General features: G+C 41.1%; 2 protein-coding genes across 2 annotated transcripts; both read right to left on the bottom strand.

The window, feature by feature from the left end:
• Positions 1-7: 7 nt before the first annotated feature.
• Positions 8-6,980, bottom strand: LOC101770800 (probable disease resistance RPP8-like protein 4). The gene is made up of 5 exons (XM_004978996.2): positions 6,827-6,980; positions 5,215-5,263; positions 3,935-5,026; positions 2,923-3,459; positions 8-2,064 (listed from the first exon to the last, which is right to left on the bottom strand). The coding sequence occupies exons 3-5, from the start codon at positions 4,934-4,936 to the stop codon at positions 160-162; spliced, it is 3,444 nt and encodes a 1,147-aa protein (XP_004979053.1). The 5' UTR covers positions 4,937-5,026; positions 5,215-5,263; positions 6,827-6,980; the 3' UTR covers positions 8-159.
• A 6,442-nt stretch (positions 6,981-13,422) lies between these two features.
• LOC101773200 (cysteine-rich receptor-like protein kinase 6) lies at positions 13,423-15,908 on the bottom strand. The gene is made up of 7 exons (XM_004979003.4): positions 15,750-15,908; positions 15,354-15,541; positions 15,007-15,268; positions 14,607-14,838; positions 14,371-14,521; positions 14,086-14,277; positions 13,423-13,713 (listed from the first exon to the last, which is right to left on the bottom strand). Exons 2-7 carry the CDS (start codon positions 15,489-15,491, stop codon positions 13,699-13,701), a joined length of 990 nt encoding a protein of 329 aa, XP_004979060.1. The 5' UTR covers positions 15,492-15,541; positions 15,750-15,908; the 3' UTR covers positions 13,423-13,698.
• Between the last annotated feature and the right edge of the window lie 337 nt (positions 15,909-16,245).

Below are 16,245 nucleotides of genomic sequence, written 5' to 3' on the forward strand. Positions count from 1 at the left end.
TGGGAGGTAGATAACCATACAGCTGAAAAATAAATCGACAGTTCCAAAAGATCCTTTTTCTTACAGCCTAGTTCTAGAATTCTGCTTTTCGTACTACAATGATACAGAAGAAAGTATTATCTTCAGTATTCATAGGCATGGTGATCGCGTCACCGGGTTTTATCGAGTGGTACAGTAAAAGGGAAATGAATAGTAGTGTTGATCGTTTCGTCCAGTCGATGCCTGGGTCGGCGGAATGACTTCCTCCAGCTCCAAAGCAGGTTTGCTTGTATGGTCGGCAAATTGGTCCTTCAAATTTTTCTCCAGCGTTTCATCTTTGGAACCAATAACTCGGACATCCTTGAGTTTGGAGAGATGTTTTAGCCCATCAAACCGAAGCTGTGATCCGTTGCTACAGGAGCCAGCCGTGAGTAACTCAAGATTTTTCATTGCTAATGATCCAAAAGTTAAATGTAAGTTGGACCTGCTACCAATCTCAAGAACCTTCATCATTTCATAGCAGCGATCCTCTACCCCAGCTATCTCCACATAAAACTTGAGGTTACCATTTTTCTGTGGATTGATGCAAAGGCGTAGAATTCGTAGTTCTTTAAGGCCCCCAAGGACTTTTATGTCAGCTTCTGATAATGTGCTTATCTCCAAATTTAACTTCCGGAGGTTGTTAAGCTGCTTAGTCCACATCGCCAATTTTTCTACAGGCCCATACAGCTTAAGGCTCTGAAGTTTATTCACAGGCCCTGACGTTTCATTGGTGTTCCCATGGACCATGCCATCTAAGCAATCTTGATTGTCCTTGTTGAGCCATACTGACAATGATTCTAGACGGGAGTGACACAAGATGGCAGAACAGAACTCCTTGCCGTTCTTCTTGCTGATCCCAGACACTCCAAGTTTTCGCAATTGGGTGAGATTCCTCAGCTCTTTCAGGATGACTTTGCCCCCTGCAGCACCAATATTGACAACCCCAAGTGTATGCAATGCGGTCAATTTTCCAATCCCTGACATCACCTGGACACCAACTAATTGAAGGTATCTGTGGAGCTTCGACGACTTGAATGCTACAGTATGAGGTGCTGATGAATACTCAGGTGGGGCTGGTACAGCATGGATGTATTGCAGCTTCTTCAGCTCAGTGATGGACGTTGGAATGGTGACTATGTTAGTGTATGTGACATCAAGAATTTGGAGTTGCCTTAGTTCACCCACTGAACATGGCAGATAGTTGATCTCACGGCATCCTCTGAGAGAAAGGAACTTGAGGCGAGGCAGCAGCTTTATCATGTTCTGGAGGTCTTTATTTGTCACACCTGATGCATCCTCAAGATCAAGCACCCGAAGCACCTTCATGTTTTCAGAGATGAAGAATGGCTTCCATTCCCCAAACACTGTCAAGGACCTTAGCCTCGAAAAGTCAATGTTCTGGAACACAATCCTATCTCTGTCCCAGCTTTGTTCGATAACAAGGTGCCGTCCTCTGCGCCTGCTTGTTGGGCTGCAAGCTCCTTTCAGTACAAAGAGCTCAATTGCAGTTGCAATATTTTCTTTCAGGGGTCTTGAGATCATGTACTCACGGAAGATCGTATTGACTTCAAATGAGACCATTCTCATGTCTGTGGTGGTTGTCAGCGGTGGCGGCTGAATCATTGTCTGCTTAACGAGCCTGGAGAAAAGGTCCTCCCCATTTTCATCCGAAGTATGGTTTTCAGTGTCCGTGGAGTATCCCTCTGCACCCCACCGCATCACTAAACGCCGCCGTCGAATACTGCTGTCTCCAGGGAAAATTAATAGGTACGCGACATGCTTCCTGATGTGCCTTGGCAAAGCACCGAGGTAGCAACGCATCCAACTAAACAAACCACGTAAACAACAAAACTCTGGACTGGTCTCCAGGTTGGGTACAAAACTGCCATTCAAAATGCTGGCTTTTTCTGTCCAATTAAAGGCTTGGGCCAAAATGTCAGCAATAGCAACAATTACTTTTGGAAGTCCACCACATTTTGAAATAAGTTGCTGTAACACCGAGTCCTTCTCAATACCATCTACAGAAAAATATGGACTTTCTGCCTATAAATCAAGAAAGAAATTACATTAGCTTCTAATATTCGAAGCTGGGTCATATAAAGTGTGCATCAATTGATGAACATAAAATTTAGAAATAACATAAAATGTTTATTTGTAAATGTCTATCTATATTTATATAACAGAAATAACATTTGATCTCCATTCTCCACTGTCAATTGCATTTTGTCGAAAGGTCCAAATTTGAAGGGGGTCCTAAAACGAAGCAGTTATTAATTTAATGCAAACATCCACAATTAAATTATTTATCCCACATCCTGACAACTAAGCGGATAATATCTGAGCTACTAGCATAATTGTTGTGGAGTTCCGCGGGCTAGAATCACACTATTAGGACATCTCCAATAATGCAGATAACTGCATATCACTGATAGACGAGACTATAAGCAACCTTAGTTGAGCAATGCATACATAATCAATGGTTGCAATGTTACTTTATCAAATGAATAGATTGCCTACTAACTACTAGCATGAATTTTTCTCCCTTCATTTATTCTCTCCTTGGTTCAAGAAAAATAATGGTAATCTCTCCTCTATGTAGGAAAAATTGTAATGTGGGCAACCAAACCTAGGCATCAAACCCATGACCTCCCCATCACGTGATCCCTCTTTGCCATCCTACCTTTGCTTCATTGCTGATAGCAATGGTGAGTTTGAATCCTTTTGACCCTTGTCCAAACCTTTGATCAATTATTGGAGATGGCCTAATTAATCGTGTAGTAAAGAGAGAAGGGTAATTCATGCGACCATGAGAGATTCTATATTTGTAACAAGATGCAAAGTAAATTTTGTTGAATGGCGAACAACTGTATTGGAAAGTATCATCTGTCTAGTAAAACGCACCATTGTTTTGAAGAGATCAATGGCTGCACCAATACCTAGAGGTTTGACATTGAACACGAGATCTTTTCTGTCTGCACAGTTTATGGCAATGGTGTCTTCATTTGTAATAACAATAATAACACTTTCAGTAGGTCTAGATACCAAGGCATCTTGTATTATTTTCCATTCTTGTGTGGACTGTAGGTCATCAATAACGACAAGGCACTTGTGACGTCTTAGAAGGTTGCGACACTCTTCAACAGGGTCTCTACTAGCTTCATCATTTGCTTCAAGTTCCAGAGAATGTGAATCGACAAGCTGCAAAAGCAGGCATTGAGAGAAATCCCTTACATCGAATGGATGGGATACATTCACCCAGCCATGCTTCTCAAATTTGTGATGCTGAAGAACCTTTTTATGGCACAAATTTCTAACAAGAGCAGATTTCCCAACTCCAGGTATTCCCCACACGGACATCACTTGCAAAGCCTCCATACGTGCTTTAGCTAGATACCCAGAAAGTTGATTGATATCTGACATGCGTCCAATAAGGGAACCCTGGAAGTAAAAAAATCTGTTAGCAGGTGCTTGGCAGGAATAATAATAATAATTGTCTAATTTGTCACCAAATATATAGGAATTTTACAATTACATAGTTGGAAATAATATTAGATAATCCTATTTTGCTGTCTTGTACTCTAAACAACATTTAGAAAAGAATATGAATCATACATTAGCTGATACTAATCAAAATAATGTGCCTGAATAAGACAAACGTTCTTAACCGTTTAATGTGTTGACAACAGTTATGTACAGAGTTACTTTTGACATTAAAAATGTATTTGTAGATTTATATTTCTAATAGTATTAGACTATTAGTATATATATTTCCACATCATATTTTTGCCTGACATGTTTTCAATAGAGTAGTGCCAAATGGTTTGTTTTGGATAATGTACACATAGTTACATATTTCTTTGGCAGATTATTTCAGAAAAAATGGCAGAAGTGACTGATGTTATTCCAGGCTTACCTCCTCGAAAAAGACACAAACAGAGTTATTAGCCCAGAAATACTGAACGTATGGAAGGCCAGTGCAGTATCTTGCAACCTGGAACCGCTGTGTGAGCACAACAATACGACTCCCATCACTCCTGTCTGGAAGAGACCCTAGAATAGCATCCCAGTCTTCCTTGGTGGACAGGTCTTCTAGGACAACGAAATATCGTCGGTTGTTCACTTGCTCGTGGATGAGGTAATCTTCTGTCGGTGGCGCCTGGTTTCTCCCCTGGACACCATTACCACAGAACTGATCTATCAAGCTTCTGCTAAACTCATTTAGATTGAAAGGGTTCCCAAGCTTGATCCAAGCACGGCAACCCCAGTTTTTTGCATTGTCATAGGCCTTCCTGATGCTGGACTTTGACGCTGCTCCAAGGTCGCCCCCTAACTCCCACACTGTGATCACCTGACGGTCGCTACCCCTCCTGGTAACCAACTTGGTGAGAGCATCCATGTCTTGTTGCTTCGTGGGGGTGCTCCTTTCTTCAGCAAGCATGACAAACGATGATGAACCAGCACTGGCCAGCTGCTTCATCTCAGGATTGGGGCCACCAGAATCACTCATAAGCTTGTAGCGCTCCTTCCTCTGGTTCACATCCTGGACTCTCGCCTTCAATTGCTCTATGATGCTAACAGCCTCATCTAGGGGCAGCGGCCGCCGCATGCATGATGGGATCAAGCGGGGCAACCAGTCGGACTTGTTGTCTAGGTGGACAACAAACTCAATGCCGTCTTCCACGTCGTAGGCAAGGTCAAGGACCTGAGCCACCCAGGTGCCCACAATGTTGTTCGTGACTTGCTCCTCAGTGGTTGTGCTGAGGAAGGACTGCATCATCTCAAACTCACCAGCTATGAACACCAAGTCACGCTGTGCACTCTGCTGCAGCTTTGACGACTCCTCAATCGCTGCCTGAGCTTTGGTTATGGTCCCCTCCACCAAGGACTTAGCGACCCCAAGCACTACATCTGCCATTGCTCGCTTTGTCTTTCCTTGCGTGTGTGTCTGTGGTAGGAGCTAACACCTGGCAACGCTATTGCCCAGAAATGTGCGTCAGCTGAGTACCTAAAGATGGAAATATAAAAGTTGAGTTCAGCTACGAAACAGCAAATATGAAAATTGTTAAACATGGCTGGCAAAGACCTGTTAGATTAGATGAGTGGGCATCATGACAAATTAATTTAGGTGTAGTCTAAGAAAGTGAGTATTGCCTATTGAACCCTCAACTTAATGAATCATGGAAAAGCTTGTACCTCTTGGTCAAGGGATCTGCACCGAAGCCAACACCTTGATCAACTGGACCTGTTTCAAAATAAAAATTAATCAAGTGGAAATGTTGGACAAACTAATTGCTGATATTGTTACATGGGGCAAAAGGATCACTAAAAAACAACACAATTGGTTGCCTCAGGAAATAATATGTTGTAAAACAAGACCAACTTGGAGTAATTGATTGCACATCATAGTTCTTACACACATTTTAAATCGTATCATACTAATTCAGAATCCTTAGAATTATAATTTGCTATCAGCCCGCTATCACTGAGATGGCAAACACCACCAAATAAGCAAAACACCATTGTCAGTTGAAGTGACTCCTGTTAATTGTTTTCTCAGCAATCATTTATTTTAGGGATCATAGCCATTATACGCAACTAACTGATAAACAAGTATGTTATGTCCTGCATCGCCTGTGTGATTTTGTTGCAAGATCTAGTTTCATTGTTCAGACGCTCCATTTTCCCCAAGAGTTGTTCAGACGCTCCATTTTCCCAAAGAATTAATACTCTAAGACTTACAAAAGATGTTGGAACCTATTCACAACTTGCTTCATTGCACTGCACAAACAATCTAAATATACAGACTTAAGATGCTAAAATTCACGGGCATGCATTGTGAGCTCCTGAATGTACTATAACTCTTGGCCCAAAATTGGCCTAACATGATGGAGTAAAGATAAGAACTAGTGAACTTGCAAAGCAGCCAAAAAAAAAAAATAAACTACTCCCCAATCTGGTTTTCAAAAGCCTATAGACTGCACAACAATCTGGTTTTCATTCTTATATAATGCACAGAATATCCTTGCATCACCCTAAAAAAATAAGGTAAGTGCACTGAATAAATCTAAGATAAACATTTTGAGATGTATGGGCAGGTGTTTATGTATGTGCAGAAAAAGGTATGAATGTAGATCTGTGATTGGATCAACTTGAGCACACCCTAACCTCACATGCTTAGGTTCTGAGATTTATAGGTGATGTTCAACAGGGCACTGTTGGCTGATGGAATATCTATCTATAAGTGGGTATTCTCTTCTATATGTGAGGCCTCCCCGGCCTATATATCTACACAAAGATTCATCAGTCAATACAATTGAACTGTTTCTACTTTCACTCAGCAAAGGATTTAGCATTTTAGCTGAATGATTTACTAATGTGTAGTCAGGAAATTGCAACCCCTGTGATTCAGAGAAGCAAGGTTAATTGCAACTTAAGCATCAGGAGGTAAACAATAAGTCGAATCATGAGGCCAAGAAACGGAAACCCATCATCCTCTTCAAGCCGCTAGCCTGTCACCGGTTTGGGGGGTAAATGGGTGGACTAGGGCCGCAGCGGCAGTGCCGTGGCTGGTTGTGGCCGCGGCGGTGGGGATCTCGTGTAGTAGCGGGAGGGGAATCTTGGGCGGGTGACGGGGATAGGGAAGAATTGGGGCCGCGGCGCGGCGCCATGGATTTGGGACCTGTGGTGGATTGAAGCACTCGTCGTCAACTCGCTCCCGGCCGCCCGGGGAGGAATGGAGAGGCTGGCATTGGTCGATTCTGCACTGAAACCAATCGAAAGTAAGCAGCTTGGTGGAAGCACTGACCTGGAGAAGAACACTCAAGGGATCCAAGCTTGGGGAGAGACCGAGAGAACAAAGAACCAGAAATACGGGCTGAGGTTGGCGGCCGGAGAAGGATGGGACCTCTGTATCGGAACGACCGAACTCGGACAGCGGGTTGACTTGACTCTAGACCAAGACGCTGGACAGAAATACGGGCACTCCCAAATTCCCAATCCAAGAGGGAGATGACAGAATTTTCGAGAAAGTGTGGGCCCGTTTGGTTCCCTTTGCTTATTTTTAAGCAAGTGTCACCAAACCAGGCCTCAACGAGTCACCGTGTCGGCGCCGCGTTTCGGGAGGTGCAGAGAAGTTGCTGATGGAATATGCGTTTGCAGTTCCTAAAAATTGTATGCAGAGCAGCGGAACGGAACTCTGTCAGCAGTGAATCGAACCTTGTTCTGCAGGCCTTTGGTTGCTGTGAGCAAGTCCTGCATTTTGGAGGGCAAATAAACGATGCGCGTTTGGATGTTTCCTCAGCCTTCCGATTGAAAATCAGTGGCTCGGGTCAATTATTTGCTACAGCAGTACAGCACGAATGCAGGTAATTTGGAGGAAGCGAAAAAATACGAAGCTTGTGCTAACAGTTTTCAAACTTCTTGCTGGTATCAAGATAAGAGCGAACTGTTTTGCTACGAAGATGCGAAAGGGGCCAAACAAGAGTTCGGATGTCCTACTGGCCCTTTCGATATCTTGGCATTCCAATGCACCACGCCTGATCAAGAATAAAGATTGAAAAATTATAGAGGAAAGATTTGAAAAAAAAATTGAGTACATAGAAAAGCAAGATGCTCTCCTATGGAGGCAGGTTAACCTTGATTAACTCAATCCTAAGCAATCTCTCCGTGCACATGATTTTCTTCTTTTAAATTCAAAACAAAATCCTTAATGAATTGGATTATATTAGGTCCATATTCTTCTGGCAAGGGAAGTAGAATATCTTGTGTAGACTGAAAGAGCAAGAAGGTCTAGAAATTTTGGATTTGGAAACCCAAAACAAATAGCTCCTAAGAGCAACTCCAAGAGTATCCTAAAAAATTCTTCCCCAAAACTATGTATTGGGGATTCTTCTAAAAAAAATTTCCTCCAAAAACATATCAGTCCACAGCAGATCGCTAATAAATAGCCCCCAATATTTCAAACACAGGCCACGTCATCATATTGGGCCCATCGGAAGGGACGCGCGGGCGTGCGGGAATCAGGATTGGGGGAGGAACGCCAACGCTAAAATATACATGGTGGCAGGTGTTTTTTAGCGTTGCTAAAAAATTGGGGAAGGTTTAGGTGGATTGTTGGAGTTCATTTTTTCTCTCTTTTTTCCTAAAAATGTATTGAGGGTAAGATTAGCAGTCTCTTGGAGTTGCTCTAAGTAAATGGCTTTTCAAACTTTTTAATGGGGATGAAATTTAGCAACAAATCAAAAAAAATAAATATTTAGGCTCCAAAACAATCTCAGGTAGAGAAAAAATGAGGAGACTCGCATTTTTATAGGGTTAATGAACGTCAAAGAAGATGACTTCCTTAATTACGTAACCTTTAAATTACAAAATTGGGAATAAATAATTTTTTGGAAGATAAGTGGCTAGGAAATACAAGATTTAGTGAGCAATACCCAACACTATACAACCTGGTAATTCGGAAGCATGACACCGTAAAAAAGTCATGGCTTCAATCTCCCTTGACATTTCCTTCAGGAGAGCTCTAAGGGGGAATAGTCTTATGAATTGGCATAAGTTGGTGACTCAGATTGCAAGTGTTCAGGTTGTGGACCAACCAGACATGTTCATTTGGTCATTAAATAAAAATGGACTCTTCTCTGTTTAATCAATGTATAGAGCAATACTAGATGTAAAGATTCTTCCCATTAACAAATTCTTATAATTAAAACTTCCCCTTAAGTTTAAAGTTTTCCTACGGCTCTTTCATCGACGGGTTATTCTTACTAAAGATAACTTAGCTAGATGGAATTGGCATGGAAATAAGAAATGCTGCTACTGTAGTAATAATGACACTATACAACATCTCTTCTTTGAGTGCCACATGGCTAGGTTGATTTGGAGAATAATTCATTCCACACATTTGGCTTAGAAAACCAAATAATGCTATTCATATGTTTGGATCATAGCTAAAGGGGTAAGGTGGAAAGAAAAGAATCTAATTCTAACCGGAGTAAGCGTTGTTTGTTGGACCTTATGGCTAAGTAGAAATGACATTATTTTAATAAAGTAGATAAATAAATTTGGCCGTAGGTTCTTTTCAAAGCTACTCACTGGATGAGATTTTGGGCCTTATTTGCAAAAGATGGAGGATCGAGACACTATACCAGGATCTTGTCGAGCTTTGGAGATCACGGCAATGGAGATTTTCGCAAAGAACGGGTGACGATTTAGTAATAGGCCTATAAGCTCGTTACCTTGATCTTTGCTCTTTCATTCATTTGTGGTTCCTTCTATTACATTGGATATATTATACCGTGATGTAGAGGTCGGGATATTGAACTATTTCTTTATCTTAAAAAAAATAATTTTGACACAATGATGATTGCTAGTACCACGGAATGGAACTGTACTAGAAATCACCGTTGGTCTGTTGCCACCGTCCCGCTAAAACAGAGCAAATGCGGCGTCCGAATATTGTTTGGGCACTGGACAGAGGTGAATCAGTTTGGGCAATATTCTTTTATTCGGCTCATGTATTTTGCGAGGATGCTTAAATTTGATTTAAAGTACACTCCTAGGATAAGATACGAGGACGTGACTTTCTACCAGTACGTGACTGTCGCCTAGTCTAGAGGAACTCCAAAAACTCCTTTAAATTACTCCTAATACTTTAATTAGTGAGAAACGGAAGAAAAAAAACTCCAATAGCTCCCCAAAGATATGCAAAAATACAACAATACGAAATCTGGATCCGTCGCTCTCCAAATTTTCGCGAGTCTTCTCCTCCCCAATCGCTCCATTGCTACAGGCGGCGGGCGCCAAAAGCTTGAGAATTAGTATGTTTTGAAATATTGGAAGCTAGTTATTAGAGATCTATTGTGGGATGATTTAATTTTGAGGAAAATAACTTTTGGAAGAGTCTCCGATACATAGCTTTAGGGAAGAATTTTTAGAAAACTCTCGGAGTTGGAGTTAGTCTAAGAGTAGACTTTACTGGCCATCTCCAAACTCTTATGCAAACTGCATTTTGACTCTAATCTATTTCAAATGGATCATTAAGGTCCAAAAATCAACTACGACACGGGCTTAGATCCGACGTGGATCGTCAAGCGCGGCTAGGATTGTCAAAACGTGCACGTGGATTTAAGCTCATAGCCCCCCAAGACGACTTCATTCTCCACTTCTCATGACTCCTTGGTGCCACCAAAGGCCCAGTGCACTCGGGAGCACCATGCTGAATCCATGGCCGTGTTTGTGACTGATTTGGACTTGGATGACTCACTTTAATACATTAGGGAGCTAAAAATATTATCAAAATATAATTAAAAATATATTCTGAGAGTCAGGGGGCCTAGATCAAAACATCAAAATTGTATTTAGAACATCATGAAATTAGCACGGTGTTCGTCCAATATTTTGTGAAATCATATAGATGGTATAAAATACAAGACTAGGATTAAGTGACTTTGTTAGCTTCAGGAGGTCATCAGTTAGAGCAGATGTTCCTCAAGATGCTGCTGAAGCTATTGGGCCTTGCAAGAGTTCTTGGGAGCTCCTATGAGACTTGTGGAAGCTGATTAAGCTTCATTATTTTAAAACCCATTAGATCAAAATTAAAAGTCTAAATCAATATTTCAATAGACTAGATTCAACATTCTCTAAAAATATAGATCAAAATTTTATAAGAAGTACTTCATACAATATTTTTCATCATCTTCATAAAATGGATCCAACATTTTTCAAAATAAAATAAAAAATTCAAAAAAATATTATTTTTGATCTTCTTCTTCGACAATGGCAGGGGTAGCGGCACACGAGGCGAGGTAGTGTGGCTGGCACACACGAGCAGGGATGTCAATGGGGCCAATAGATATGGGCATTGGCGTTCATGGGTGACGCCGTAGCTAGGGGGCGGTGATGCTAGTGAGCGGGGTTACAGGCGGGAGATCTTTTACGATAAACAATGCTAGGTTATATTAGCAATATTAATTGTATACTACTGAAAACTTCACATGTGGTATAGTGAGTATATATGAGTAGTATATGTATTATAAGGGTATCATGGAAAAAGAACACAAATGGTATCACTATAATATTTTTTTACACTAGCATAAAGTCTATAAGATCATTTCATTTGGAATCTCACTTTTTAATATAATAATTACTAAATTACCCATAATGATGTGGACATTCCACCGGTTACACAAGACCACGCATTGGGTACATAAGAACATGTGTATGAAGGACCAATTACACGCAGCCGTGTTAAGAAACTCCAACAAGAGGTGCATGCTTTCCTTGTTGAAATTAACTTCAACATACCTAAGAATTTTATACTACCTAAATCCTTTACATTGGTTATGATTAGATTTACTCATGAAGATGTGGGTATTGCACCACATGGAGACGAAACGCAACAATCAGATCAAACAACAAGAAACATGGAGATGAAACATAACAATTAGATCAAACTATAAGAAACGGACTAAAAGTTATGTTTGGATAAGTTTAGACTAACATGATGAAGCTAAAAGTTCGGATTGTCTCGGTTTTGATTAGTTTGAACATACATAATGAATCGACCATGAATCTTCATTCCCAATGTCTTCGGAGGTCCATGAGTACTTGATGGAACGGGTTTGAAATCTAGTTTCCAATGCAACAACTGCATATCATTTGGACTTCTCAATAAGGAGTTATGACCAATTTAGTGAAGACTGCACAGAAGCTGAGAAGACACGTGTGAACCGAAGGAGTCACCTCGTGAATGCTTTTACCACATGGCCTTCCACCTTGCAACATGGAGATTTTAGTTCATACCTATTTGGGAGGGTTGTTCCTAGTATACATAACCTCTATATGCTACTAGAAAAAGAAGTTGAATTTTGATGAATAGATAAGCACGCATGGTTTTGCAGCTGAGCTGCTAAGTGCCTTACACACCTTTATTCTTCCTTGTTCTTTATGGATTTGTGAAGAGATCTCTCTGAGGTCCCCTACTTTGTGCTCTACGGTTTCCAATTAGACTGCATAGTTTTGTGTGGATTAGTTCCGGATTGTGATTTTGTGATCATTCGGTGATTGAGTCGAAGTCTTCAAGGTTTTGGTGCCTCTCACCCCGACTCTTGGTCGCATCCAACCTTGGTTGGTATAATGCTACCCCGGATCGTGGTTCTGTGCTCGTTCGGAGATCGAGTCGGAGTTCTCTTCGGTGCCTCTCTCCTTGTCACTTGTCGCATCCAAGCTTTGTCACGCATAAAGCTGCTTACCCAATTATCTTTGCTACGAAACCTACTGTGGTGAAAATTAAGCCATCCCAATGATCCTTTTTTTTAACGTCCCTATCACATAATAATGAACGGTTATTACTTAATACATAATAATGTACGGTTATACTAAAGTATTGTGTAGCAGGCCATGCCCATGGCACGCATGCGAGAAGCAGCAGCGGAGCGGATGGCGGTGGCGATGGTTCGAGCGTATAGTGTGCTAGGGCTGAAGGAAGATGGATTAGCATCTGACGGATGAGGTTGCCTACACAAATCTCGAACAATGGAATCCGAATAAGAAAAAAAAATACAAAGTTATATAGGATTTCTGGTTCGCAGGCTGGCCAAGTGATCACTTGAGTGTCAAACCCACAGCGGGCTTAAGCCCAATCGTAATTAACTAGTCAATGTACTAGCTGAACTATGTCTACCGAAGGAGAGGGCAACAAATTTGTAACTGAATTCATCTTCATTCCCAAACAATCATTCCTCCGCCCTCTACGTGCTCTTGCTACATCTACAGACTAAAAAGGAGCAGGAACAGGGAACACAATTGTCAAAGGGCGGCAGCTACATATAGGAGCTCCTTAACGCCAAATATTAGCAGACATCTGGGAGCTTTGCGCCGCCTTCTGTGAGTTCAACAAGCCATTCTGATTTGACCGAGGCAAGCTTTGTTCGGCGACATTGGGGCTAAAAGTATCCCGAATGCACCGCAGACAGCCAGACACACTCGGCTCATCTACTGACGCTTTGATCACTCTTCAAGTTGAGATGTTAATTCCCCAAATGCCATTTTTTAGATAATGGAAGAAAATTCCGGCTTCAACCTCCTCAAAGATTCCCCAAATGCCTAATCAACTGATCACATTTGATCTCAGCATTTGAGAATATACTGCGATTTTGGAGCAGGGGAATATGCACACGGTCAATCTGAAGACATTTGAGAACATAACGGCTATCCCCTCTCAACCTAACGCCTGTGGCTACCATGTATTCGAAACAGGGGACTGGTCAGTGGTCTGTTGGTGGTATATGCATGGTTGGGGAGGGAAGAGTAGGAGAGTCAGGTGTGGAAGTGGAAGAGAAAGCAGAGCCTGGATCCTGGAATGTAAATTGGGTTCGTTTTAATCTGATCTCATATGCTCAAACATAATGTGGAATACCGAAAAAATTTCCACCCCAAGTCCAGAAAAAAAGTAGCAAATTTTTCCATGCAGCAAAGGTACATAAATTCTACTTTAAGATGAGATCAACAGAGGCAGAAGTACTCCGATGATGCAGTGTACATTGTTGCCAGTAAGAGAGAAATTTAACGAAGGATCTCAATTAGTTCTGAAGAAAATTAGTGCCGTCTACAGATCATACAGCAGGTTTGACTTCATCTTGGACATCGATTTCTCTTTGGAAAGACCATGTTTCATGGATGCTAGGAAGGGGGGACCTGAAATTTCATATAGCATGTTAAATTAGCACCACAGGGAAATAGAATAAACTCTAGATTCTACCGATATATGGGTATTTGAGATAAAATTTTATTTCAAAATCGATGCCAACCAGTTATTTATGCTATGCATTGGTAGATCTGTTTCAAAGGGATCTTTAGTTTTGGTAGAATCTACTTTGGACTGTAAAGGAGTGCCATTGCAGGTGAAAAAAATCATGAAAGCATCCAGACATTGACTCAACTTATTTGATGATGTTCAAAGTGTAATAATCCAGGAAATTCTATTTGCTTTAGTTGTCAGTCTTTGCAACAAAAAACTAGATGTTCTGAAAAGAGATCATCAATGTGACAATGACTCAGTGTTCATACCTGGTCAAATATTGGTACACGTTTGCCATTGAGCTTATCAACAATATCCACTATGGAAGGCCTCTTGTTCCGATCAGCTTCCACACACATTAGCCCAATTACAATGCATGTTTTTACTTGCTGGAGGCCATTTGGATCTAGTGATGGGTACTTGTATATTATTTGCTCCTCTGTCTTCCAATTTTGATGTACCTACATGGTTGGATATAATCCTTAGTGATAATGTATTAACTTAATGCATGGAAAGATTCTAAAACAGATGTTTCAAGTTTCAAGTCATCTTACCCTGTCAACAAATTTTCTTGCAGATTTGTCGTCAGAAACTGAATTGTTCTTCTCTCCGGTCGTGATCTCAAGAATAAGCATGCCTAAACTATATATGTCCGACATGGTGGAGATTTCACCTCTGTATAGATATTCCGGAGCTATGTACCCACTGCAAGGGTTTATTAAATAAACAAATGGAATTTATCTATAATAATAAGGAATAATCATATATTTCACAGTTTGTTTCAGCTTACTTATGTCCCTTGACATTGACTGTGTACATCCGGGTCTGCTCTTGGCCAAAAAGTCTTGAGAGGCCAAAATCGGCAATCTTTGGCACCCAGTTATCATCCAACCATATAGAGTTAGGCACAAGATTCATATGAATAAGGGGGCCATCCAATTCCTTGTGAAGGAAATGTAAACCCTGGCAGATTCCCTTAACTATTTGGAATTGCGTGTCCCAGTTAATGGATCTAGTGTCCGCTGAAGTAAGAAGTAAAGAAAGTACAGTGAACTGTAAGTATTCTAAGATAGTAGTCTCCAAGAGTGCGTATTGCTGAGAAAATAAGAATCACTCTTTTGACAATTGTATATATCTCTTGAATACTAATAGTAGAGAGATAGAAATGTGCTGGATAGTGCATTGCATACCATAAAGATACTTGTCGAGGGTTCCGTTTGGTAGATATTTATAGCACAGACAGCTTTCGACCATGTCTACAATCACATATCTTCCATTATGCTGAACCACTTTCTTCTGTGCTTCATGGCAGTAGCCAACCAACTGTACAATATTGTCGTGCTGAAGTACCATAAGATTTGTAACCTCGGTATCAAATGTTTTGCCAGGTGCCACTGGGGCGTTTTCAGCCAGCCTCTTCACAGCAATCGTGCCCCCTTCTGGCAGAACCCCCTGTTTTAATCTCCATGGGTCATTAGTGCAAAGTGTTTTTGTTTGGAAGAATTTGATGTTTAAATGACGGGGCTCAGTCATTTACCTTGTAAACTATTCCAAATACAGAACGGCCGAGTTCTCGCCCAGCGGCGAAATCGCTGGTAATTTCCTTCATAAAGGTCGCAGGTAGTTCTTTTGGTAATGTACTTACTAGGCTCTGCTGGCTCTGTAGGTTAGCCATTTCTGATGACTGATGCAGGTACGGATCTGCGCTTCTATAAATCGAGGCTTCTGATGTACCCAAACAAGCAAGAAAATTTGTTAAAAGACACACTCAGAGAGCGAGAACAAGATTGTTTCTAAAACATTTGAATGGTATCATGCTTCTCTGCTTTTAGACTGATAAGGTGAAAAGGGGAACTGAATGCACACAGACAGCTTAAACCACAGGAGTAAGTGAAATAACTTCAGAAATAAACAGCTTGTTAGAAGCACTGACCTGGAGAAGAACACTTGAAGGATCCTAGCTTCAGGGAAGGATCCTGGAGAAGCAGAATGCAGGCGCATGAGGCTGCGAGATAGATGCCTCCATTATTGCTGCAAAGAATATAAAGAAGCACACAGGCTAGGTCCCAACCGCGTAGACAAAGACAAGTTGACTTGACCCAAGCTGCCCTGTCCAATGAGATTCTGAGCGTGTGGTCACAAGGTTGGAAAAGGCTGGGCAAAGAAGTAGTATGAAACTTCCATTGATATGCACACTCATGTGAACGTCCCCAGCGATGATACCCTTGGCACAAAGAAAGGCATTTACAAAGTGCACGCTTGTTCAGTTAGAAAATTACGGTGATAAGCTTTGCAGACGGCTCATTAGTTAACACTAGGCCATCAACCTGTGCTCCCTCACCAGCTAATATTTTTAAAAGCTAATATATTTGAAAATTATTTAGCAAATTAAACTCTTCGCTAATAATCAAAATTATTTACCTACTACT

This window comes from Setaria italica, chromosome VIII (genome assembly GCF_000263155.2).
Source record: "Setaria italica strain Yugu1 chromosome VIII, Setaria_italica_v2.0, whole genome shotgun sequence".
Lineage (NCBI taxonomy): Eukaryota > Viridiplantae > Streptophyta > Magnoliopsida > Poales > Poaceae > Setaria > Setaria italica.

Coding starts and splice junctions, on each gene's coding strand:
- LOC101770800 (XM_004978996.2), bottom strand. CDS start 4,936: ATGGCAGATGTAGTGCTTGGGGTCGCTAAGTCCTTGGTGGAGGGGACC. Junction 3,460..3,934: donor TTTGTGTCTTTTTCGAGGAG/GTAAGCCTGGAA, acceptor TTTTACTTCCAG/GGTTCCCTTATTGGACGCAT. Junction 2,065..2,922: donor TTGATCTCTTCAAAACAATG/GTGCGTTTTACT, acceptor CTTGATTTATAG/GCAGAAAGTCCATATTTTTC.
- LOC101773200 (XM_004979003.4), bottom strand. CDS start 15,491: ATGGCTAACCTACAGAGCCAGCAGAGCCTAGTAAGTACATTACCAAAA. Junction 15,269..15,353: donor TATTTGGAATAGTTTACAAG/GTAAATGACTGA, acceptor AGATTAAAACAG/GGGGTTCTGCCAGAAGGGGG. Junction 14,278..14,370: donor CAAGAAAATTTGTTGACAGG/GTAAGATGACTT, acceptor CCAACCATGTAG/GTACATCAAAATTGGAAGAC.